The 25,542-nt window shown below is 49.1% G+C and overlaps 1 protein-coding gene across 1 annotated transcript in view; it reads right to left on the bottom strand.

The window, feature by feature from the left end:
* The window catches only part of LOC137615882 (guanine nucleotide-exchange factor SEC12-like), a 152,000-nt gene that overhangs the window by 90,656 nt on the left and 35,802 nt on the right, over positions 1-25,542 (bottom strand). The window contains exon 2 of the mRNA XM_068345598.1: positions 23,925-24,186. Within this exon, the coding sequence (XP_068201699.1) occupies positions 23,925-24,186 (262 nt within the window). The remainder of the gene's footprint in view (positions 1-23,924; positions 24,187-25,542) is intronic.

Raw genomic sequence — 25,542 nt, forward strand, 5'->3', positions numbered from 1 at the left:
GGAGAGCCCAGGGGTGCCTGTGAGCGCCAGTGCGCTAGCTTAGGTGTCTCCTGGGCGGCGCGGTGTGAAGTGGAAGCGTGCTGGCGCGTTGCAACTGGAACCGCGCGTGGGCTGGCTTGGCGCAAAACTTCAGAAGGGCGCTGCGAGTGCAGAAGAACCTGTGAGGGCCTGTGCGCTAGCGTAGGAACTTCTTGAACTGCGCGCGACGAGGCAGGAACCAGGAGATCGTAGGAGCGTAGTTGCGTGGCCAGAAGATTTGCGCGGCCAGACGATATCGGCGAGGGTGCAGAACCAGAGAGATCGTCGGCGAGGAGGCGAAGGAATAAATTCCTTGCCTGCGCCCAGATCCGAAGATCGTGGGCGCGTGGGCGAACGTTAGCGCGTATTGCGCACATCAGGGAATGGGGCGCAGATACGCGCTGGCGAGCAGGTGCACGTGGAGTTCAGTGAAGGAATAATCTCGCTGCTTGCGCCCAGATCCGGAGATCGTGGGCGCGAGGGCGAACGTTGGCGCGCATTGCGCACATCAGAAAAGGGCGATCAGATGTGCGCCGGCGAGCAGGCGATCGTGGGCGTTCAGGAGACCGTAGGCGCACATGGCGCGTAGCCGCACAGAAGGTCTCAGAAGAGTTGGCGATCAGGAGTTGATTCAGTAGAAGTTTGGTCCACAGCAGGAGAGCATTTATGATCTACTGCACGCGAGCGCGCATTAGAACGAGGTTGCACAGGTAAAAAAACCTGGCACCAAAGGGACTTACTCACATTGTGAGATAAGCCCTTAGCCCCGAAGGGACCGGTGCCCGTTTGGAAAACGGGGTGGAGAGGCGCCCACAGTGCTTCTGCGTCCAGTAACGGAGAAGGAAGACAAGATCTGGCAGGTGTCGGAGATCGCGAACGAACTGCCGACAGGTCTAGCGAAGCAGCTGCAATTGTCTGTTCTCGTTGAGGAGGATCCTCTGCGGCTGAAGATGAAGATGACCACGGACAGGAGTACCATCATCAGTCCTCCGAAGAGGAGTCTCTGTTAGTGAACTCCCCCGAGGGGGAGAGACACTCGCAGGAGAGACCGTTGGACTCAGCTGCCCCCCTCGAAGATGTTCGGAGGGGGGAACTGAGCCTTCAGCAACAACAGCAGGGGAGTCCTCCGAAGAGGAGTCTCTATGAGTGTCCTCTCTCGCGAACGAGAGAGGTGAACACTTCGTAGAAGAGACAGGAAGAACTGATGAAGGCGCTCCTTAGGGTCATTGGATCAGCAAGCTGACCATAAAGAGCAACCCTCCGAAGAGGAGCTCCTGCAGCTGCTCAGCCCCTTGAGCGTAGCTGCAAGTGCGACCGCTCAGCACCAAGAGCATAATCGCACGAACTCCATGGTCCGGCCTTGCAACCGCTCAGCCCCTTGAGCAAGGTTACAAAAGCGGTTGCTCAGCACCAAGAGCATAACCGCCCGAGGACCAGAAAATATAAGGTAAGAGAAGATGCCCCCCCTGAAGGGGAAAAACTCATACCTGGGAAGGGAAGTACCCACCCATGGGGGCCCAGAGCATTCTAAATGAACTAAGGAGCTAACAGTTGTCAAGGGAGAACTTCTAGGAGAAGGGAACACGCCCATGACGAAGTCGTAGAGGAGGCGGCAACAGCAGACTCCCCAGGCCCCAACAGGACAGCTCTGCTTCGTTGGCACATTAGGCAAATGAAAAACTAGATAGTTAACTGTGAAAATAAAACAATTAGTTAACATTAAATCCCCCAGGGGAACTCCGAAAAGGAAACCCCTGCAGGAAAAGAACATTAGAATTACGCACAGGAATGCGCGCTCCTCCCCCACTGACACTCACGGGAAGGGGGGGGAAGGAGGAGAACTGTATCAAAACAGAAATATAACAATTATAAATATGTAATTCATCTAAAAATGTTCACTAATAGTAAGAACGAATGAACCCCGAAGGGAAGCATTCTACACAGAAGCTGAAAAGTTAACAAATACAATTAGATTTAATTAAAAAAAAAAAAATGATTCAAAATAAACGGAGTAGCAACTCATCCCGCAACGGGAAGGAAGCTACCGTAATACGTAGTATTAATAAAAGGGTGAACGACCTCAAGGAGAGAGAGAGAGACCGTAGTCAAACTAAACTCCCAAGTTCCCCGTAGGGATGGAGGAACAGCGGAAAAACAGATTAATAAATAAAGTCCAGCGATGACGATTCCCCACGGCGCCCGCCGAAGGGAGACCGAAGGACCAAGGGAGAGATCGCGACCCATGAAAAGTCCCCGTGGTGGCCTGGGACCACACGGAGAAGTTGTCGTACAATGAGTGGACTTCCTACACACACACACAGCACAACACTGAAAAGGAAACTTACTGTATTTCTATACTCAAATACAGTATATATATAAACATAAGAATGTTTACATATATATTAAGTATAAGAAAAGTAAGTAATTAAGTAAGACAAAACATTAATGGCTGCCATGCGAGGACGGGACAGAGACGTCTGTTCATTGTCCGAGCCAAAAGTGAAGTGAAGCAGTTCACCGGTGTGTGAGGGGGGGAGGGGTAGCTAGCTACCGCTCCCCTACCCCCTTGTTAACTAGCACGGGGGTAATACACCCTCGTTAAATTATAATGGCTCGTCATTTCAGCTACGCCGAAAGTAAACCCTATGTAAATAGCGTGGTTTGTATTTCGGTTACGGAACAAACTATCATTTAAGAAAAGGGTGGGGATCTCTTCTCTTTTACCAGTACGAGTAAAATGGATGGCTTTGGTCTTCTGAGGAGAGAACATGAATCCCTAAGAATTTGCCCATGCAGAAGCAGCATTTAGAGCAATTTGAAGCTTTTGGCATGCTTGTAGTGCAGATAATCCACTACAATAAATTTCAAAATCATCAACAAATAGTGACCCCGTATGCTAGGAGGTAGGTGACTCACAAGACTTGATAGCAACAGCAAATAAGGTCACAGTCAGTACGCTGCCTTGGGGGACACCTTCTTGCATGTAGAAAGGAAGAGTTATGACCCTACTCTTGCTTTAATTAATCGGTTTGAAAAAAATTCATCAATAAAAGAAAACATGTCCTCCTATACTCCATGAGGCCAAATGCTTTAAAATACTGCCCTTCCAGGTGGTGTCATACGCCTTTTCAAGGTCAAAAAAAAAAAAAAACACCCACCACCTGGTTTTGGTTAGAAAAGGCATTTGAAATTTCCCTTGATAACGTCAGCAAATGGTGTAGCATACTTCGATTCCTCCTAAAACCAAACTGCCTGTTTGATAAAAGGTTTTTATTCTAGATACCACACAAGTCTGTTGTTGATCATTCTCTCAAATGATTTGCATATGCAACTAGTCAAGGCTATACTGTAGACCTATATCTAGATGGCAGTTCTGGGTCTTTACCAGACTTGTGGTCAGGAATTATGATTGAAGAATGTCAGGAATCAGAAGATGTATGAAGGCTGCCATGACACCTTTTTGGAGGACCCTGCTGTCCTACTGGTCAAGGGTTTGTTGGACTGTGACTGTTTCTTGGGAGGTGGAGGAGCCTTCCCATAGGACTTGGTAGTCAAAGCCCTCTGAAGGAGAGAATCCTTGGTGGATTTTCATCATCATTCAGCAACCCTCTCGACATCTTTGGGTTGAAAAGGGGGGTTTTTTCCAGAAAGGAGTTCCTGAGCTTGGAAACCTCGGCTCTAGGAACTTGTCAATCTAACCTTTCAATCAATGTGTCCCGTCTCTTGAGGATCGCATTTCCCCACAAGGTGGTTACTTAGTGGGAAAAGAACTCCAAGGTACGAGTACCGGACAAGATTAAGGTTTCCATGGACTTCATTATACTTTCCTTGGACCACTCCTTAGTCCATACAAGGTAGCCCACTGAGCCCAACCATAGATCCAGCCATGAAGCAGCCTGCATGACGTACTTCGCAACATTTTCTATGTTGATGAGCTACGAGGCAGAGAGGGTGGATGGAAGCCCAGCCAGCCTCTTGATGGGGATTCCTCTCGAGAGAGACTCTAGAGAGGGATCCAACGTCAAAGCTGGAAAAAGTTCAACTTCGATCTCATAGTACCTCGTCTGTTGGACAAAAGGAGGCTGGAGGAGCAGAGACAATGAATCGGCACAAAGGGAGCTAGAGGTCCCGGTAACCTGCAAGATTGTCTTCTTCCGGGCTGCTGACAGTCCCTTAGACCAGGGCATGAATGAAATAGTCTTAAAGAGTCTCTGGATACCAAAAATATCGTCTAGGACCGTGTCCCTGCCCTCACAAGGTGCTACGCCTAGGTTAGACAACCTGTTGATAGCCCTAATGTAAGCAAGGACTTGCCGAAAACCAGATTCGAATTCTCGTCGCTCCTCTTCCAACTGAAAATTTGGAATGGCAGGTCTAAGGAAGTTGTCTTCATCTAATTCCAGAACATCATCCACCTCCAAGCTCTCACCCATAGAGGCCTGGGGTGGGTCAAGGTCGTCAACAAGAGAAACTTCTCACGAGGAACTCGCCACAGGAGAACCCCTGGCCCTCTCTTGTAAGAGGGTCTCATGTGTACTAACGTTCTTCGGGAGGGTCTTCATGTCCTTAGGCTCCCTACGGCACGGCAAATACTCCTCCAGCAAGGCAAGTCTGAAAAGTGCCTGTCGTTCTCTAGAGGCCTGAACCTCTCTTGCATGTTCTGAGTCCTTCGGGAGTGGTCTAGAGGGACAGCGTAGTTCAGGAGGAACTCCCTGGATGGGAGAAGGCCTGAAACAGGGCCCGTGAGAGATCTCACACACGGAGAGCCAATGGCCAATGTTTCTACTCACCTAAGGGTGAAGGATGTCCACATTTGAAGGAATATACTTTGACATCTTCCTCTTGTTTTGTTGTGATGATCTATGTTAACTCCAAGATATTGAAGTCTTGCGTAAGTACCGGGGCACACCTTGCGCCTCCTCTGGGTCTTCCAATGGGAGAGAGGGGCAATGGTCGAACAGGGTCCCTAGTCGAAGCAGGCCACTTCCTGGGATCAGTCAGAAAAACATAGGAAGAGGAAAACGAAACTGGGGGATGACCGGGGTAGAGGCAACCACGGGCCTCTGCCTAGGTTCTCGTCAATCTGGCACTTCCGCTTGAAGTGGAGGTTGCGTGTTGGGAGGATCTGCCATAGCAACGGAGACTGCCTTGATGAGCCTATCAAATCATGAAGGCTGTTCTCCCACAGAAAACAGGTCTGGGGTGTCCTTGGGGAGGCCTTGAGGTGGAGAATGCTTCCTCGCCGGGATAGGCCTCAGAACCTGGAACTGTGGGGGAGATGGAGGACCAAGAGGCATCAGCTGGTCTTCCTTAGTCGGCTTTAAAGGACAGTCAGGCACGTCACCATACCTATTTGGAGGATGGACAAAGCCTTTCGTAAAGGGATCAGGTCCTCCACTAGTCGGCCCTGACGTCAAGTGTCCTTGAGAAAGCTCCCCACTCATAAACACTCCTAAAAGGCTCGCGAGTGCACATGAAAACACGAGGAGAACATCTAATTCACACAAGGGAACGTCAAGAAGACGCGTGACGCGTCAGTGAATGATGCATAGGGGAGCATCATGTAGGAGATCGTCTGGAACGATGGCGTGTAGGATAGCGTCGCAATGGTGAGCGATGCACAGGAGAGCATTGCGTGGGAGATCGTTGAGAAGGCAATCGTCGCAGGATGACGATCAGCGCGTTGAGGAGATGAGTGACATGCAGGAGAGTGTCACATCGATGATCGGTGAGATGGTGATGGTGATCGATGAGAAGGAGAGCATAGCGTGGTAGATCTGTACCCAGAAGATCTGGAGTGACGAGACTGCGAACGACCCATTGGAAGGTCTCGTGCTGAAGATCGGCAAGCAGAAGGCGAGAAGGAAGCTGAAGGATGGTGATTAGTGTCAACCACACACCGGCGAGTGACAATCTTGAAATGTAGGCTGACAGTCACGAGCCTGCGAGTGACGATCACAAGGAGACTGATGATCAGGTACAGGAGAACGACGAGAAGATCGCCAATCTCGCGAATAGGAGCACTGCTTGCCGGATAACACTCATAGAGGGCTACGTTCTCTAGAAGATTATGAGGTCCACGGAAGGTGGGAGGGCTCATTGTCAGCAGGAGGTCGTTGTAGAGAAGGCGAACGGGTGCAAGGGTCACGAACAACACTGGCAAGAGATGACGAGAGATGGGCCTTTCAAATAGCCAGCGCATCCACAGAAGACACCGCAACAACAGGGGAATCAGGAAAAGGATCCCTCTAGGCACCAGGCTATAGAAATTCCAGGAGGACTTCCTTGGAAGGAGGCCCAGCCACACCCAACAAAGGCTAAGCCTGCAGCACATCTAAAAATGAAAATGACTCGCCCAATGGCGGGCCCAAAGTTGCCTCTCTATGGGAAGCAACAACGTCCCCCGTACCCTGAGGTTGCCAAGGAGTTAAATAATCTACGCTCCTACTCGTCCGGCCCTCGGAAGAGTAGGAATTAGGAGAAGCTTCGGGAAGAGGTCGGGGGGTGGCAGAAGAAGTCTGAGGTCTCTTTGTCCATGAGAAGGACACTGAAAGCAACGAGTCTCTCTTAGACTACTTCTTCCTCCGCTGCCTAAACCTCTCCCAATGGGAGGCAGACCACTTCCTACACTCGTCGCAGGGAGAGCCCTGATCACATAGACGTCCTCTGCAGGTCGGACACATGGAATGGGATCAGTGTCAACTGAGGACATGTAGGTGCCACAAGAGCGACCTTCGCATCATGGACATAATCGCATGATAAGCACCAGAGAGAACACACACCTGTAGGAGAAAAAGCAATAGCATAAAGCAATGGTCAATATATGGCCCAGTCTTTTAGGAGCAGAGAGTGGACACGTCCCTTCTCTCCAGAGCCAAAAGAAAAATATCACTGCTGTGAGAATGAGTGAGGGTACCCAATAACCCCTCCTCCCTCCCACTAACTAGTGGTTGGGTGGTTGCCACCTCACATTAAAGTCTTAATGGCTAGTCTTCCTGCTCCGACGAAAGATAATCCCTATTAAACAGTGTTAGGTTTGTTAATGACAGAACAAATATTGTATGACAAAGCATGAACAGTACTCTATGACTATTAATATAAGATTAAAAATAAATAAAAATAGATAAAAATTACAAATTTGTAATTTATATTTTTCGTAACATACAAACCTGGAGTTAATTATAGGGGATAACCTTTCGGCAAAGCTGAAACATGAGCCATGATAATGTTTAACAAGGGGAAACCAGCTAGTTAGCGGGTGGGGGGTTGGGGTAGACTGGCTACCCCGCTCACTCACACGCCTGGGTTGAGTAACCACTTTGCTTTATGGCATGGCTTCTTGGGGGACAGGGCTGGTGGGCCAATTTGCATAAATAGCTCCAGGTTTGTATGTTAGGAAAAATACAAATTAATTACAAATTTGTCATTTATTCTATCACAAATTCAAACCCTTTGCTATTTATAGGGGACGACTTACCTCTTAGGTGGGAGGAAGTCCTAACCAACTGGCATTTGACCTGGAGTCCTCCCTCCTTCAATATGGACCGAAGGTAGTAGGAACTCTGCCCTCGCTAAAATTGTGATGCTATGCACCTTTAGTGGCCTGCATAAGCTGTGAGTTTGTGATACTAGTAATGTAGCTGGTCTAGTAATAGGATATCGAGTCATAGAAATCTGAGAGTACTGAGACTTTGACCAATAGCCACCCTCGCAGGGGTATTGGGAATGCAAGTATTATTTCTATACTTAGGATACACAAGTAAGATGAGTCTTACCTGCAGAGAGGTGAGGTCAGCTGTGCTGAGTACCATGGTGCTGAGTTCCCAAGTGGGGGACAAGGTGAAAGAAAGAAAAGGCCAGTCATTCTTTACTCATTCACCCTAGACTAACCCGGGTGACCTTAACCCTCTGCTACTTGTCCAAGGAGCTTGAGTTGTTTTAGACCACTTGTTGTGCAGCCATCACAGGACCAATGTAGAACATATCCATGTTCCTGTGGGTTACATCTTGCAGGAGTAGGTGGTAAAGGTCGTCTGATGCTTTCAACACGCCGCTTGCAATACCTGCGCCACGGAGTAGTTTTTCTTGAACGCCAGAGGCATCGTAATGCCCCTTACGTCATGAGCTCTGGGTTATTTTTGATGAGAAGGGTCAGGATTAAAAGTCAATGACCCTGCGGATCCAGGAAGAAATTGTATTTCTTATGAACCTCCTCTTGACCTTCCCCGTGTTAACAAACATTGCTGACACACAGGGCCGAGCTGCTGCTGTTCTTTTAAAGTAACACCTCAGACTCCTTACTGGGCAAAGTACCAGTTAGTCTAGGTCTTTGGTTACAGGACGGAGACTCTATATCCAGAATGGGCCGAATCTATGATCCGACACACACAGACTTTGAGTCTTAGCCACAAACTCAGGGAAGAAGCCGAGTATTACTTCTCCGCAACTCTTTGAGTGGGAGACATCGTAAGATAGAATATGCCACTCACTGACTCTCTTGGCCGAAGCCAAAGTGAGTAGAAACACCATCTTCAGGGTAAGGTGGCGAATTGTAGCCTGGCGTAATGGTTGGTAGTGGGTACCCTTCAGAGACGGAGGGAACCGAACCATGTTCCAAGGAGGAAGTCTAACTTCCGACTGGGGACAAGTAAACTCATAACTCCGTATGAGTAAGAAAAGTTCCAACGAGGAGGAAATATCTAACCCTTTCAGTTTAAAAAGCAAAACTCAAGGCTGGGCAGTATCCCTTGACTGCCAAAACTAATAAAAGCATTTCTTCCCGAAGGTGTCATGGAACTTCGCTGTTGTTGGATTAGGAGCATCGAGGGGAGTGATACTCCTTCCTCAACAACAGCCCCAAAAACCAACCACTTTGGCTGGAAGAATGACTGAAGTGTCTACACATACTTTCCGCAACTTGTTGCGGAAAGCCTCTCTGAGAGAGGGGGTGCTGGACAGTCTCCAGGTGTGAAGTCGAAGCGAACCTACAGCTTTGTGGAAGATGTCGGTATGTGGCTGTTTGAGTAGATCGTGTTGTGGAGGAGGTTCCCTCATAAGCTGCAGAAGGTCCGGGAAACCCTTCTGCGTGATACCATAGCAGAGGTAATAGAGTCATTGATAAGTTCTTGCATATCCTGACTTGGTTGAGGACTTTCTCATCAGTTAGAAAGGGGGAAAAGTGTACACATCTATGTTGGCCCCCCCTTGTTGGAATTCATCTTGTGACCCAGAACCCAAGAGTGAGGGTCCGGGACTGGGGAACAGTAAAGCGGGAAGCCTGAAATTCAGGGCCGCTGTGAACAGGTCCACAGTCAGGGAACCCAACAAAGTTAGGATTTTGTTGGCTACTATATGATTCAATGACCACTAGGAGCCCACTATCCGAGTCGCTCTGTTTTGTCAGCAAGTGGATTCCTATTGCCAGGAATGACGCGAACGGATAGGGACACCTAGCTGTCTTCTGTCGATCTGAGTATTTCTACTGCTCGATGGTTCTCTACGACTTTATATGCTGGTACCTTTCTGATTCGGACACCAAAGGACTGAGATGGTTTTGTACGACATATGGGGGCCCCACCTTCTTTTGATGCATCCAAAAAGGAGGTTCTCGTCTGCCACCCACCATTTGAGTTCTGTCAGTTCTTTTGACCTTAGTTGAACCAGGGTGTCCGAGGAATCCCTTGCTTGATTCCACTTGGACTTGAAGCACCCTTGGACCCATAAGAAAAGAGTTACTCCCTCCGATCATCGGAAAAGGGGAAGGGTACTGGACTACCTGGTCAACCAATTACCCTTTAGGGTGGTCAACAATACCCTGGGATTGTGACTGTTGTTCCCCTCCCCTAAGGGTTAGCAAGCCCCTTTGAGTTGAACAGGCAAGCTTGACTCTCAAGTGAAAATCAATGCTCCTCAGTTTGTCCCGAAGGGTCGAGGGATTGCGTAGCATGAAAACATCTCGAGCTGATGTCAAGACGTGCAACTGACTACAAGCTTCTACTAAGAAGGGGGGGGGGGGCAGGATCCTCTCCTCCCTCAAACTGCCACCAATCAAGTGGGAGTTGGCCGAGTGAGAATGATACAAATCGGTAAAACAGGTATCCAGTACTGATTATGTTACAGTATTACAGCGAATTTCCTTAAGGTATCCAGTGCTGATTATGTTACAGTATTACAGCGAATTTCCTTAAGGTATCCAGTGCTGATTACGTTACAGTATTACAGCGAATTTCTTTAGAGATCACTTTTTGAACAAGAGACTAGTTGGTAACTACTGAGCACATCCAATTATTCCCATCCAATTATTTTAGGACGGGTAATCTGTGCATAAGTCTATCTACGGACCAGTAACACACACAGGAGAGCCGGACGAACATACAGGCGTAGCCCAAATTATAGTCGCATCCAGAACTCGGTTGGAGAAAGTGTAAATTGTTCGTGATCAAGATTTTCTCCTCCTTGTCAAAAACAAAAAAACGTTTGTAATTTTTCTTCTCCGATCGGAAAAAACTGGCATAAGTATAGCATATTCCCTTCTAGGAAAACGGATTCACTTAAGATGACAAATTCGTAGATAATTTGTATTTTTCCTAACTATACAAACCTTAGCTATTTAATATGGGTATTACTTTCGACGTAGCTGAAATGACAAGCCATTAGAATTTTAACGAGGGTTTACTACCCCCTCACACACCTGTGATTAGCTCACTTTGCTTAGAGGTAGGACTTCCCGTGGGAAAGGGCTGGCGGGCAAATTTGATTAAATAGCTAAGGTTTGTATAGTTAGGAAAAATACAAATTATCTACGAATTTGTCATTTGTTCCGTAACTGCTATACAAACCACGCTATTTAATAGGGGGGACTCAACCCTTAGGTAGGGTGGTAAGTCCCAGCCATTACTGGCTTTTGGCTTTTTGCCCGGGGACTCAGTATCTGAGTGTGTTAGTACTCAAAGATAAGGAGTCCCTGCACCTCGCAAGTGCCTTGCTCTGCAAGGACCGCGGCCTACGTAAGCTTGTGTGTGAAGGAATGAAGTGTGACTCGTCCTAGGAAGTTGACCTGAAGTCCTTTAGATGGAATTCTAGGATAGGACGTTCCCAATACCACCTCGTAAGGGTATGGGGACGTGACAGTATTATCTTAATACTAGGAACACAAGGAAACATGGTTTACCTGCAGTGGTTTGAGGTCAGCTGTACAAAGAATCCAGGATGCTGCTTTCCCCAAGAGAGGGGAGAATGAAGAAAAGAATAAGGGCCAGGCATACCTTTTCATTCATGCAGACTAAAACCGGGTAACAATGCCCTCAACCCTCTGCTATTTGTCCATTAAGGAGCCTGAGGTTTAAACCAGCTGTTATGCAGCCACCACAGGGCCAATAGAAAATGTATCGAGCCTCCTGTGGATCACGTCTTGCTGGTAGTGGGCTGTGAAGGTCGTCTGACGCTTCCAAACCCCTGCTCGTAAAACCTGCGTCACTGAGTAATTATTCTTGAAGGCCAGGGACGTAGCGATGCCCCTGACATCGTGTGCTCTAGGGCGACGTGACGGAGGAGGGTCGGGATTCAGGGAATGATGGATAACCCTGCGAATCCACGCTGAGATAGTATTCTTAGTAACCCTCCTCTTCGTCCTTCCGGTGCTCACAAACAATGCCTGCACCCAAGGACGAATTGCAGCTGTTCTCTTAAGATAGAGCCTCAGACTCCTCACTGGGCACAGTAGGAGATGGTCTGGGTCATCTGTTACAGAACGAAGACTCGAAATCCGGAAAGAGTCAAACCGAGGGTCCAGCACTCCTGGATTTTGAGTCTTAGTAACAAACTCAGGGACGAATTTGAACGTTACTTCTCCCCCATCCCCGTGAATGGGCGATGTCATACGAGAGACCATGAAGTTCGCCGACTCGCTTGGCCGAGGCCAAGGCAAGTAGGAACACCGTCTTCCAAGTCAGGTGGCGATCAGAGGCCTGGCATAATGGTTCGAAGGGAGGTCTCTTAAGAGACCTGAGAACTCGAACCACGTTCCATGGAGGAGGTCTCACTTCCGACTGAGGGCAGGTAAGTTCATAACTTCGTATGAGTAAAGAAAGTTCCAGCGAAGAGGAAATGTCCATTCCTTTGAGCCTCAAGGCAAGACTTCAAGGCTGAGCGATAGCCTTTCACGGCCGAGACCGAAAGGCGCATTTCTTCCCGCAAATACACGAGAAACTCCGCTATTGCTGGAATAGTGGCATCGAGTGGAGAGATACCCCTTTCACGACACCAACCACAGAAAACTCGCCACTTCGCCTGGTAGACCCCTGCGGATGACTTTCGCAGGTGTCGGGACATCCTTTCAGCAACTTGTTGCGAAAAGCCTCTCTCTGTGAGGAGATGCTGGATAGTCTCCAGGCGTGAAGCCGCAGCGAAGCTACGGCTTTGTGAAAGATGTTGGCGTGTGGTTGTTTGAGTAGCTCGTCTCGTGGAGGAAGTTCTCTCGGGAGTTCCGTCAGGAGCTGCAGAAGGTCCGGAAACCACTCTGCGTGATGCCATAGCGGAGCTATCAAGGTCATTGACAGGTTGACCAATATTCTGGTCTTGTTGAGTACCCTCCTCATCAGACAGAACAGGGGGAAAGGCGTAAACGACGATGTTGTCCCACCGTTGTTGGAAGGCATCTTGCCAGAGAGCCTTGGGGTCCGGGACTGGGGAGCAGTAAAGCGGAAGCTTGATATTCAAAGCTGTCGCGAACAGATCCAACGTCGGGGAACCCCACAAAGTCAGGACTTTGTTGGCTACTAGACGATCCAAAGACCACTCGGTACTCACTATCTGGGATGCCCTGCTCAGACTGTCGGCGAGCACATTCCACTTGCCTGGAATGAAACAAGCTGATAGTGGAATCGAGTGGACTTCGGCCCATCTCAGTATCTCTATTGCTAGATGGGATAGCTGCTCTGAAAAGGTACCTCCCTGCTTGCTGATTTAAGCCACTACCGTGGTGTTGTCGCTCATCACCACCACAGAGTGACCCGCCAGGTACTGTTGAAACTGTTGAAGTGCCAGGAATACGGCCTTCATTTCTAGCAGATTTATGTGGAGGCACTTTTCTGATTCTGACCAGAGGTCTGAGGTCGTGTGGTTCAGAACATGGGCCCCACACCCTTTCTTTGAGGCGTCCGAAAACAGCATCAAATCCAGGGGGAGGACGAGAAGATCCACTCCCTTTCGGTTCTCGTCTGTCACCCACCACTGAAGGTCCGTCCGTTCCGCAGGACCCATAGGGACCATGACGTCCGGGGAATCGTGTCCTTGATTCCACCAAGACTTGAGTCGCAATTGCAGGGATCTCATTCTGAGGCGACCGTTTGGAACTAGACGGGCCAGGGAAGAAAGGTGACCGAGGAGACGTAACCACGATTGGGCTGGGAGTTCTTCTCGTCTGAGGAAAGGATCTGCGACCCTCCTCAGCCTTGCTATCCTGTCGTCTGATGGGAAGGCTTTGTGGAGATTGGTGTCCAATATCATGCCTAGATATACCAGTCGCTGAGTTGGAAGCAGAGAAGACTTCTCGAGATTTACCATGATCCCTAGATCTTGGCAAAGTTCCAGAAGCTTGTCTCGGTGTCGAAGAAGGGTTGACTCCGAGTCTGCCTGGATCAGCCAGTCGTCCAGATAACGGAGGAGACGGATGCCGATCCTGTGTGCCCACGAAGAAATCAGGGTGAACACTCTGGTAAATACCTGAGGTGCTGTGGAGAGACCGAAACACAGCACCTTGAACTGGTAGATCTTGTTGTCTAGGCTGAATCTTAAGTACTTCCTTGAAGACGGATGGACTGGGATCTGGAAGTACATGTCCTTCAGGTCCAGTGTACACATGAAGTCTTGCGGTCTCACTGCAAGTCTGACCGAGTCTGCCGTCTCCATGCTGAACGGGGTTTGTTTGACAAACCTGTTCAGAGCTGAGAGGTCGATGACTGATCTCCAGCCTCCAGACACCTTCCTTACAAGAACGAGTCGACTGAAGAAGCCTGGGGAAGCGTCGACGACCTCCTGGGGAGCGTCATTCTTTAACATGGTCTTGACTTCTGCCCGTAGGGCTTGGCCCCTTGCCGATCCAATGGCAAAGGAGCTCAACGACACTGGATCCGCTGTCAGGGGAGGTAAAGATGTTGTGAACGGGACGCGATATCCCTGACTGATTACGGAAATTGTCCAGGAATCGGCCCCGAGTTGCTGCCACCCGATTGCGCAACTTTGTAGGCATCCCCCTACTGGTGGACATGCATGGGGATTGCCAATCCTAGCGTTTGCGGCCTCGACCACTCCCTCTAGGATTTTTCCCTCCCCTGGAGGACTTTTTGCCCTTCTTATCTTTGACAGGAAAGGGCTTCGACACCGTTACCTTTGCTGCCACTGCCGGTTTCGTCATCTTGGACGGGCGAGATTGTTGAGGTGCTGGAGGTTTATAGGGCTTTGATGTAAGAGCCCTATGTAGGAGAGAGTCCTGATTGGACTTCCTCCACCTCTCAGCTGCCTGTTCCACGTCTTTAGGCTCAAACAGATTCTTTCCCAAAAGGGAAGAATGTCTGAGCCTGCTGACCTCGACGGCTGGGACCTTCGTGTGGAACCTCTCTGCCACCGCATCACGTCGTTTCAGGATGCAATTGGCCCACAAGTTCGAGACTTGGTGGGCCAGGAACTCAATGGTGCGGGTGCCCGAAAGGAGGAAAGTCTCCAGGGCCTCCCTGGTGCTCTCCTTAGACAGGTCCTCGGATCGCAACAGGATGCCAAGAGACCCCAGCCAGACGTCCAGCCATGAAGTAGCCTGCATGGCACACTTCGCAACCTCCTCCTGACTTAGGATCTCTGTCGCCGAGAAAGACACTTGCCGGCTAGAGAGCCTCACTAGAGGGACTCCCTTGGTGAGCTCTTCCACCGAATGGTGCAAGGAGAGAGCTAGGCAAGACTCCTCCATGATCTCAATGTACCTCCTCTGGTGGATACGAGGAGGAGGGAGGAGCTTGTTGCCAGCAGTGGAACGGCTGGAGGAGGCGAGTTCGGAGAGCTGGCCCTCAACCTTATCCCTGGCACTCTTCACCCCTTGGGACCAGGGCAAAGCCGCACTGGCCTTGGCGGGTTTCTGAGTGCCAAAGACTCGGTCCAGGACCGTGTCTTTGCCCTCTCGAGGAGGAATCTCAGGGTCCGGGAACCCATTGAGATGCCTCATCAGGGTCAGAACCTGCCAGAAGGCATGCTCTGACTCCTGTGGCTCCCCTCTTGGAGAACTGGCAGCAAAGTCTCCCGTCCCCAAAGGCTCTTCTTGGGGGGACACGGGGACGTTCTCTGCGGGTCTTGTTGGCTCTGATCGAATCCTTGAGGATGACTTGGGGATGGTTTTAGAGTCCTTAGGCTCCCTCCTGGGAGGAATACAGGACTCCAACAACCACGTCTGTGGGCTCTTCTCCGCCCCAACCCAGGACGATTCTCCTGCACGAGGTGGGGTTTCTCCCATTGGTGTGATGGGAGAACATCTCACCTTGGTAGACTCCCCTGAGGACGGAAAATCCTCGTCCACAGGAGAGGGAGAGAAAGTCTGGGGGGGGGGGGAAAGAGCCTCCCTCAAGGACTTCCGAGGAGCCAGCTTGGCCCTGGGAGAAGTTACCACGACTTCTACTCCTCTCTTCCTCTTCAGTGGGGTCGGAGCTGCCATTGATTTGAGGCCCAACTCAGAGAAGGCAGGTTTGAAAGCCTGCATGACGGCTCTGACAAGCGGCCCGAACCATGGCTGCTTACTGACAGCAGAGACTCCCTCTGAAGGGAAGGGGATCGGGTGATCCTTCGGAGTAGAAACAACTGGGCCTGCCTGAAAAGAAAGCGAAAAAGAAGGTTGGTTCCTGGACCTATCCGGAGTATTCCCCTCCTCCTGCGGGAGCGCTGATCAGCGCTTGCGAGGGGGGGGGAAGTGAAGATGACGACCTGGAGGCTCTCGTTCCTGTAGCTTCGCGCGGTGGCTCGGGCTGTGAATCCCGATGGGAATCGCGCTGTGAATCCCGATGGGAATCGCGCTGTGAATCTCGATGGGGATCGCGCTGGCGCTCGCGCGATGGGATTTTCCCTAGTTCGCGCTCAGGCAAACCTTCGCGCGCGCGAAGATGATGGCGAGGGAGCGCATGGGAGCGCGGGCGAGCGATGGCGAGTGATGGCGCGCTGGCGAGCGATGGCGCGCACAGGCGAGCGATGGCGCGCACAGGCGAGCGACGGCGCGCACAGGCGAGCGACGGCGCGCACAGGCGAGCGACCGCGCACAGGCGAGCGACCGCGCACAGGCGAGCGACCGCGCACAGGCGAGCGACCGCGCACAGGCGAGCGACCGCGCACAGGCGAGCGACCGCGCACAGGCGCGCAGGCGATCTACGACGCATGGGTGAGTGGGCTCGTTGACGCGCTGGCGAGCGATGGCGCGCAGGTGATCGGTGGCGCGCAGGTGCGCGATCTTGCGAAAGCAGAGGAAGCGCCAAAGGGTGTGCAAGCACTTGCGCGCGCAGGAACTCGCTGAGCTCTAGAAGGTGTGCGCTCACACGCAGGGGAAATACCCCTAGCGTGTGGGCGCGCAGGGGAAATACCCCTAGCGCGTGGGCGCGCAGGGGAAATACCCCTAGCGCGTGGGCGCGCAGGAGGGCACACCGCAGGAGCTGGGCCAGGTGCGCATGATGGAGACTGCGCGCGATGGCGCGTAGGCGAGGGCTGACGAGCAGGTGAGGTCCGAAGGCGCGTAGGAGATCGCTGACGGGAAGAAGAAGAAAGATTCTTCCCTCCTACGCCCAGATCCGGAGATCGTGGGCGTGCAGGCGCACGTTGGCGCGCAAGCGAACGCTGGCGTGTAGGTGAAGAGCACTGGCGAGCAGGAGATCGTAGGCGCGCGTAGCGCGCATCAGGATGAGGGTGCGCAGATGCGCGCTGGCGAGGAGAAGATCGCTGGCGCACAGGTGAGCGCTGGCGCGCAGGTGAGCACAGGTGAGCGCTGGCGAACAGGAGAGCGCTGGCGCATAGTCTCAGCCACAGGAGATCGCTGGCGCATTGTCCCTGAAACAGGTGGTTTCTGAAGAGCAGTCTCAGGAACAGCAGGAGAGTGCTTGTGCGCCATAGCGCGTGGGCGTGCAGGAGAGCGTTGGCGTGCAGGGGACACCTGGCGCTTAAGGGACTTACTCACAATGTGAGAAAGCCCCTTTTGCCCCGAAGGGACCGATGCCCGTTGGTTAACGGGGTGTGTGGGCACCCACAGCCCGTCAGCGGCCAGGAACGGAGATGGAAGGTCAGCAGGTCTGGCAGGCGAAGGAGATCGTGAACGATCTGCAGAGAGGTCAAGGGATACAGCTGCAACGGTCGGTGTACGGCGAGGAGGATCCTCTGTGGGGGACTGCGAAGACGAAGAACCGAAGAGGCGCCTCCTAACTCCCTTGTGGAGAGAAGGAAGGCCTCTACGGCAAAGAGGAAGGCGAGATTTCCGTCTGATACGTCCTCTGGGGGCAGCAGGCAGACCATCGGCAGTCCTCCAAAGAGGAGTCTCTGTCAGTGAACTCCCCCGAGGGGGAGAATCACCTGCAGGAGAGACCGTTGGACTTAGCTCCTCCCTCGAAGGATGTTCGGAGGGGGGAACTAAGCCTTCAGCTGCATCGGGAACCATAGCAGGGGTTTGACCTAACTCGTCGCAAGCCCCTGCCACAACAACGTCAACGATAGACAGAGGATCAACCTCTGCTACCGTCGGCGATTGTTTGACAGCAGCCCCCAACCTGATTATGTTAAACAGGGCTTCCTTGGAGGGCGAACCCTGAAGCCCCAATTAAGCCCAAAGCTGCAACAAATCATTGTTAGAAACATTATCAGAAATATCCTCCCCCGGGGGAGGAGAAGCTGCCTCGCTATGGGAGGCAACTCCCTCTCCCGAACCCCGAATTTGGTGAACGTAAGTACGGCCTACGCTACCACTCGACAGCCTCTCGGGAGAGACCGATCGAGTGGGAGCTTCGGAGGAGGTTCGGGCTACGGAAGAAGAGTCCTTGGGATTTTCTCTCAAGGAAACCCCTGGAGGAGAAATATCCCGTTTGGACTTCTTCTTCCGGCGCCGGGAAAACCTCTCCGACTGGGAGGTAGACCACTCCCTACACTCACCACATACTTTATTTCTTTCACACCGTTGGCCCCTGCAATAAGGACATAAGGTGTGAGGGTCTGTGTCCACCGCCGACATAAACGTTCCGCAAGGGCGGTCAGGTAATCCGGGACACTTCAGCAAGGTAGAGGCCAACTTCCAAACACACTGAAAAGAAAAAGCAAAAAACAAAGATCAAAGGCTGTCATATAAGCGAGGGTGGGAGCAGACACGTGTGATCGTCACCCGAGCCAAAAGCAAAGTGAGCTAATCACAGGTGTGTGAGGGGGGGTGGTGTAGCAAGGGGTAGTAAACCCTCGTTAAAATTCTAATGGCTCGTCATTTCAGCTACGCCGAAAGTAATACCCATATTAAATAGCGTGGTTTATATTTCAGTTACGGAACAAATAACTGTTCGGTCCAAGTATTTTCTAAAAACTAAAACCTTTCATTGGAAAGAAAGGAAGGAATTGCCTATGAAGGCAGACCGCATATGCAGTATGTCTGGTTATGGAATGATAAGGATATAGTCATCAACACTACAACCTATTAGAGCAGAGTTCTAATTGTAAGATGGTCTATGGTCCTTTTTGGCAGAAAGATCGCTTGCACACATATGTACCTGCCAGTCTGTGGTAGCGCATGCGTATTCTTTGCCGCCGGCTAAATGTTTGAAAATGGATTTGAGACCAGTTGAGGGACTAATGCATGTACGACGAATCGCAACATTATTGCCCAAGGAATCTTTGATCGTCGACTAGCTATAATAATATTTACGATTTGAATCATTCCTCCATTGGTGTGCCTACCCTGTGGGCAGGCCTTGCCAATGTTCATACACAGACAACATTGTCTGTCCCCCCGTGGACGAGCTTTGTAACGTTCATAAACATAATGAAAAGTTGACGTTTGTTGCTAACGTTCATAAACGTAAGCTAACACTGCTCCCTTGGGACTAAAGGCTTTAGACAATAACCATGTGAGGGTAAAAATAATAAAATGTCTCACAAGCCTATAGTGTTAAAACAAGAATTCGTTGTGCCTGGGGCATAATGACGGCATGCGGCTGGCTCTAGCAATCGGTAGAAACCGTGTTTGTGACAATAGCCTTAAGGTTTTGTCTGGGAGAGAGCACATGCGCCCGGGAAGAAGTTCTTACTTTCTTTTATGGAGTTTCAATGAACACCTGTTAAAGTTATATAAAACTTCTCAGGGGCGAGTGTTTCCCATATAGGGTGTAGTCTCGTATGTGAGAGTTTGCTCAACAAACACATACATTAGACAGGTTCGTATGGGGTAGCCATCGACCTCTTTCGCATATGGGGTTGTCATCAAACGCTTTCTTGTATGAGGTTGCCATAGAACAATTTCCGGTAAGGCGTTGCCACTTGCTGGCGAGAAAAACTACCGTCTAAAGCAGGAAAAAAAAATCTCCCAGAAGGAATTGAACTGGAATGTAAAAATTCTTTCTGCTCTGCTTCCGTCGCGGAGGTAACGAGATTGATGCTGATCTCACAGAGCCGATGTCAGGATGCCAGAGAACTTCAAATCAATCAATCAATCTCACAGGGGGTGAAGGTTTCTCGGTGACGAGAGACGATCACGAACCTCCTGCTACCCAAACAACTAGTTAGTGGGAGGGGTGGGGGGAAGGTGACGGTGGTTTGTATGAAGACAAAAGGCATGGAGCTGGCGAGACCAGCCTAGCTGACGCATAGCGATCAGTTAGGAGTGTAATGACGTTATAAGTCACGTGACGCCGCTCCGTCATGGATTGGATGACCGAACCCGAAGTGGTGGTCAACCACAGAGCTTTCAGTGAAAGCTCTGGGTCGCGTGAACCATGAGATTCGGCGCGACGTGAACCCACGGGTTCTATGTCATGGAAACTCAAAAAAATGGCCGAGAGTCTTGTCATGCGAACCCATAGGGTCCGCGCGATGAGGATCAGAAGGTCCACGAGGAAAGAAGAACCCATGGGTTCAGCGTGACACCAGTCACGAGAGTCCGAAGCTCAACGTGATGAGATTTGGGAAACTCGGTGTTACATGAACCCTAAGACTTCACATAACAAGGGTTACGAGAGCCCAGGGATTCAGTATAACGGCAGTCATAAGAGTCCGAAGGCTCAGCATGACACTAGTCACAAGAGTCCAAGAGCTCAACGTAACGGGAGAGAAAACTCTGTGTTACAAGAGCTGAAAGGCTTGCCATAACCAGGGTTACGAGGGCCCAAAGGCTCAACGTAACGATAGTCAAGAGGGCCTGAAGGCTCAGCTTGACACGAGAGATTGAAGGCTCACCGTGACACAAGAGCCCAAAGGCTCAGCGTGATGCAGATCATGAGAAGCCAAAGAATCAGCGTGACCAGGGTTACAAGAGCCCGAAGGTTCCACGCAATGGGAGACAGAAGACTCCGGGTTGCGAGAGCCCGAAGGCTTGGCATGACGCAGGTCACTAAAACCAGATGTAACTGCGAGACCGGGGTTGCGAGAGCCCGAAGGTTCAGCGCAATGAGAACCTAAAGGTTCCTGGTCATGGGAACCCCAGGGTTACAAGAGCCCGAAGGCTTAATACAACGGGAACCTGAAGGTTCTGGGTATCAAGAACTTGAAGGCTCAACAGGACTAGGACCCAAAAGTCCCTGGTTGCGAGAACCCGAAGGAACATCGAAACCAGAATCCAAAGGTTCGGTGATCGTAAGCTCAAAGGCTTAGCAAAAGGAGGACCCAAAGGCCCCCGGTTACGAGAACCTGAAGGAACATCGAAATCAAAACCCAAAGGTTCGGTGTCCCGCAAACACGAAAGCTTTGTGAAACGAGGACCCTAAAGCCCCAGGTTACGAGGACTCAAAGGCCCCAAGTTATGAGAACCGAAAGGAAAATCGATACCAGAACCCGAAGGTTCGGTGTCCCGCAAGACGGAAGGCTTAACTAGGAACCGAAGGTCCCGTGTTGTGAGAACCCGAAGGAACATCGCAACTGAAGCCCGAAGGCTCCGGATTAAGCAAGCCCGATGCAAGATCGTCAGGAAACCCAGAAGGGAGATCATGACTTCAACCTGGGGGTTCAAAAAGGCGTTTCCTCATTGCAGGAGGAGGAGCATGACCTGGATGGAGAGGGGTAAGAATTCATCCGCCCGACGAACACCCGAAGGGGAACGTCTGGCAAAAACCACACAAGGGGGAGACTGCTCAAGCCCAAGAAGCTTCCTCTCCCGAGAGAGAGGTATGTTCTCCCGAAGGAGAACATCGCCTAAAACTAAGCTCTGCCCCGGCCCTTGGGGGAGATGTGTAGGCATAAGGAGACCGCTGACCACAAGCGATTCTCTCGCAAACGAGAAAGATGTTCCCCTAGAGGAGGAACATGTTTAGGACTTTGCTCTCCTACCACCCCTGGAGAAGAAGTAACATCTTCGGAGTCAGCCACGAGACCAAAGTCAGACCAACAGGCAGCACCTCCTGCGCCCACCCCGACACAAGAACCCGAAGGTTCGAAAGGCGTCTCCTACCACAGGGGAGAAGAGAGGTCAGAAAACTACTCCCAACGGACCCAGGAAGGGAAACTTCTAGCAGGAAAAAAGCTGATCACAAGCTTTCCCTCGCGAACGAGAGGAATGTTCTTCCGAAGCAGGACATCACCTAAGAATAGCATAGGTGTACGACACATGCTGGTTACAGATCAATCTCTCTCGCAGACCAGAGAGAATTACTCCCGAAGAAGGAACTTTATTTGGACTTCGTTTCCCCCAGCATCTGCTGATCTTCATTAAGCCGTCAGCAATTATCCACATAAGGAGGGTTGCTAAACGGCTGATTAAAGGAAGCTTTCCCTCGGAAGGGAGAGCATCCTAACACCTGGGGAGGTTAACTCTACCTCGGAAGGGAAAGTTCTCCAACCCCTGGAGGCGGACCTCCTGGCAGGGCTCTCTGCTTTCCGTCAATAAGCCTTGTTAAAGTTGAAAGTCGGCATCGAGTGCTACCTGAGAAAAGTACCCAAGACTAGTTTCTCCACTGCCCTCGTTCCCCCGCCTGAGCATGAGGAACGACAGAGCCAAAAAGTGAGACAGAGACTGAACCACTATCGGCAAATACCTCATCCATACTGATAAGGACGTAACCAGCCACACGGGCGCAGGACTATGACAGGAGTGTCCGATTCCAAAGGAACAAACGGATCTGCTTCTATGTCAGCTGATTTAGTCGAACAAAGCAGAACAGCATCGCTATCTGAGGAAAAATAAAAGTTATGAATTTCAACTTCAGTACAGTGAACCCTCGCTACTTCGCGGTTCGACCATCGCGGATTCACCACTTCGCGGATTTTTTCCATAACCCATATATATACAGTAATATATATATATATATATATATATATATATATATATATATATATATATATATATATGCATGTATTTATGTATATATGTAGGTATGTATATGTGTATACATATAAATATATATATATATACACACACACACACACATATATATATATATATATATATATATATATATATATATATATATATATATATATAAATATATACATATATATATATATGAATATATACATATATATATATATATATATATATATATATATATATGTATATATATATATATATATATATATACATATATATATCTAAAGTAGGAAGATGTGATGTAGTTCTAAGGGAAAAGTATGGGAAATATGTCTGGGTAATAAGCAAAGCTCTACCTCCAGTTTGTTTCTTCATTATGATCAGAGATAAATGTAAACAAAACATTGGTTGCCATTTTTTATCGTGCTTTTTAGCGTGTTTAGGAAATGCATGATATAAAATCACCTTTAATATTTGCTCCTGTTTTAGTTTAGGGTACTGTAGTACATGCATTAAGTGTTCTGTACATTAAAGGGTAGTTTGTTAACAGAACTACGTACAAGGGAAGGTTTTAAAAGTCTGAATATACATGTTGAATAAATAGGTAAATATGGTGTCACTACTTCGCGGATTTTCACCTATCGCGGCCGCGACTGGAACCTATCTACCGCGATAAACGAGGGTTCACTGTATTGAAGAAACATTCGTGGTGCGAACGGGAAAGGAGTATCTCCGCAGTGGATCTGCCGGCCGCCCACGTAAGAGGGAAAGCGGCATACTAACAGTAAGGGAGGAGACTATCAACACAATGATAACTCTCTTGCGGCAGAAGCCGAGTCCGTAATACGTAGTCACACAAACAGCAACTGTAATAAAAAGTTAAATATATATATAAAACATCCGGGTATGTTTTCGTATATGTAAAACAGAATGAACTGTTAACAATCAAATGGCAAGTCTAGCGGGAGAGAGCGGCAATATGACTGTCCTCTACCGAGCCAAAAAGCAAAGTGGTTACTCAACCCAGGTGTGTGAGTGAGTGGGGTAGCCAGTCTACCCCCCCCCCCACCCGCTAACCAGCAGGTTGGGTGGTTACCCCTCGCTAATAATTATCATGGCTTGTTTTTCAGCTTTGTCGAAAGGTAATCCCCTATAAATAGTGAAGGGTTTGTATTTGTGACGGAAAAAAAGTTACACTTGAACACTAGGTATGTCTTCACTAAACTGAATCACAGCTTTGTTATTCAACTGAATTTCCCCTTGTCCTTCACTGTTCTGATCAAGAGATGGCAGGTGGATGGTCATGAAGTTGGAACATGGGAACTAAGAGCATTTCACTTTTGCAAGGTATGATTACTGGAATCTACATTGGATTAATTAAATTATCCCATCATACTTATCTTACCTCTTTCTTTTGGCTTTGGTATCCTTTCTATTGGTGCATCACCTGATTTAACTGAACGTAAAGTTGGTTTCAGTTTCATCAAGACACACTTTTCTTCCAAGCCAAGTGATAAGAATATTGTAGGGGCTGTCATCTTCTTTGATGCTACGGCTATGGGACCAGACCATCCAACCATATTTGTAATACAGAAGTCACCAACATCATAAGAAAGAACTTTTTCGCCCACTGTTTGCACGCCATTGTGATAAAGCTCAAAAACATCCTGAAAATGAAAATACAATGTGCCTAAAAATCATTCATATACAGTATGCAATACTATGCCTTTTCTTTTCCAAGAGATAAGAGAAAGACTTTTTCTTATAAGCAGCCAAACTCAATGTCATATAGCACTGCATCTACGGTACAGTACGATTTTATATCTTTTACTTTTTCTAAACACTAACTGCAGATTGTATTGATACAAATAAATTAAAGCAATTTCACATCATTTCAACTTTACAGTACGGTATTTTGTACTGATAATACAAATTGTAAACAGTATACTACTACATCTAATTTTGGGCAAAAATGATATCTTCATTATAAAATAAATTTTTGAATATACTTACCCGGTGAATATATAAATAGCTGACGTCTCCGCCGGTCGACAGATTCCAAAAACTCGCGAGCGATCGCCATGAAGGATGCCGGGTGTGCCCACCAGCGCCAACTATCGGCCAGATACCGCATATACTTCTCAACCAAACCAGTTTTTCTCAGTCCGTAGGGTCTCTATCGGGGAGGGAGGGAGGGCCTTTAATATTATATATTCACCGGGTAAGTATATTCAAAAATTTATTTTATAATGAAAATATCATTTTTAAATATTAAACTTAGCCGGTGAATATATAAATAGCTGATTCACACCCATGGTGGTGGGTAGAGACAATAAAGGCGTATATGCTCAAGAGTTTTTGACAACTATTCAAAAAACAAACTTAAGTATAGGTACCTGGTAAGGAAGCTGACTCTGATAATTACTCTGCCTCATTAGTCCGCTATCCTCACGAAGCCCAGCGATCCTCTTAGGATGCTGAAAGACTCCCAGGAGCTGCTATATCCAGGGTGAACACCCCTATAACAGGACCTCATCAATACCCTTAATCTGGGCGCTCTCAAGAAACAATATTTTGACCACCCGCCAAATCAAAAAGATTGCGAAAGACTTCTTAGTCTCCCGTACAACCCAAAATAAGATTAAAAATTTCAAGAGTAGATTAAAAGGATATTGGGATTAAGAGAATGTAGTGGTAGAGCCTTCACCCACTACTGCACTCGCTGCTACGAATGGTCCCAGTGTGTAGCAGTCCTAATAAAGAGTCTGGACATCTTTCAAATAATATGAAGCGAAAACGGACTTGCCTCTCCAAAAGGTCGTGTCCATAATACTTTTAATGGATCTATTTTGCTTAAACGCTACAGAAATTGCTATCGCTCTAACTTCATGAGCCTTGACTTTAAGTAAATTATGATCCTTCTCACTTAAATGAGTGTGCCTCCCGAATCTAAAGTCTAATAAAATAAGACCACGCATTCTTAGACATGGGCAAAGAGGGCTTTTTAACGGAGCACCATAAAG

This window comes from Palaemon carinicauda, chromosome 1, assembly GCF_036898095.1.
Source record: "Palaemon carinicauda isolate YSFRI2023 chromosome 1, ASM3689809v2, whole genome shotgun sequence".
NCBI classification, from domain to species: domain Eukaryota; kingdom Metazoa; phylum Arthropoda; class Malacostraca; order Decapoda; family Palaemonidae; genus Palaemon; species Palaemon carinicauda.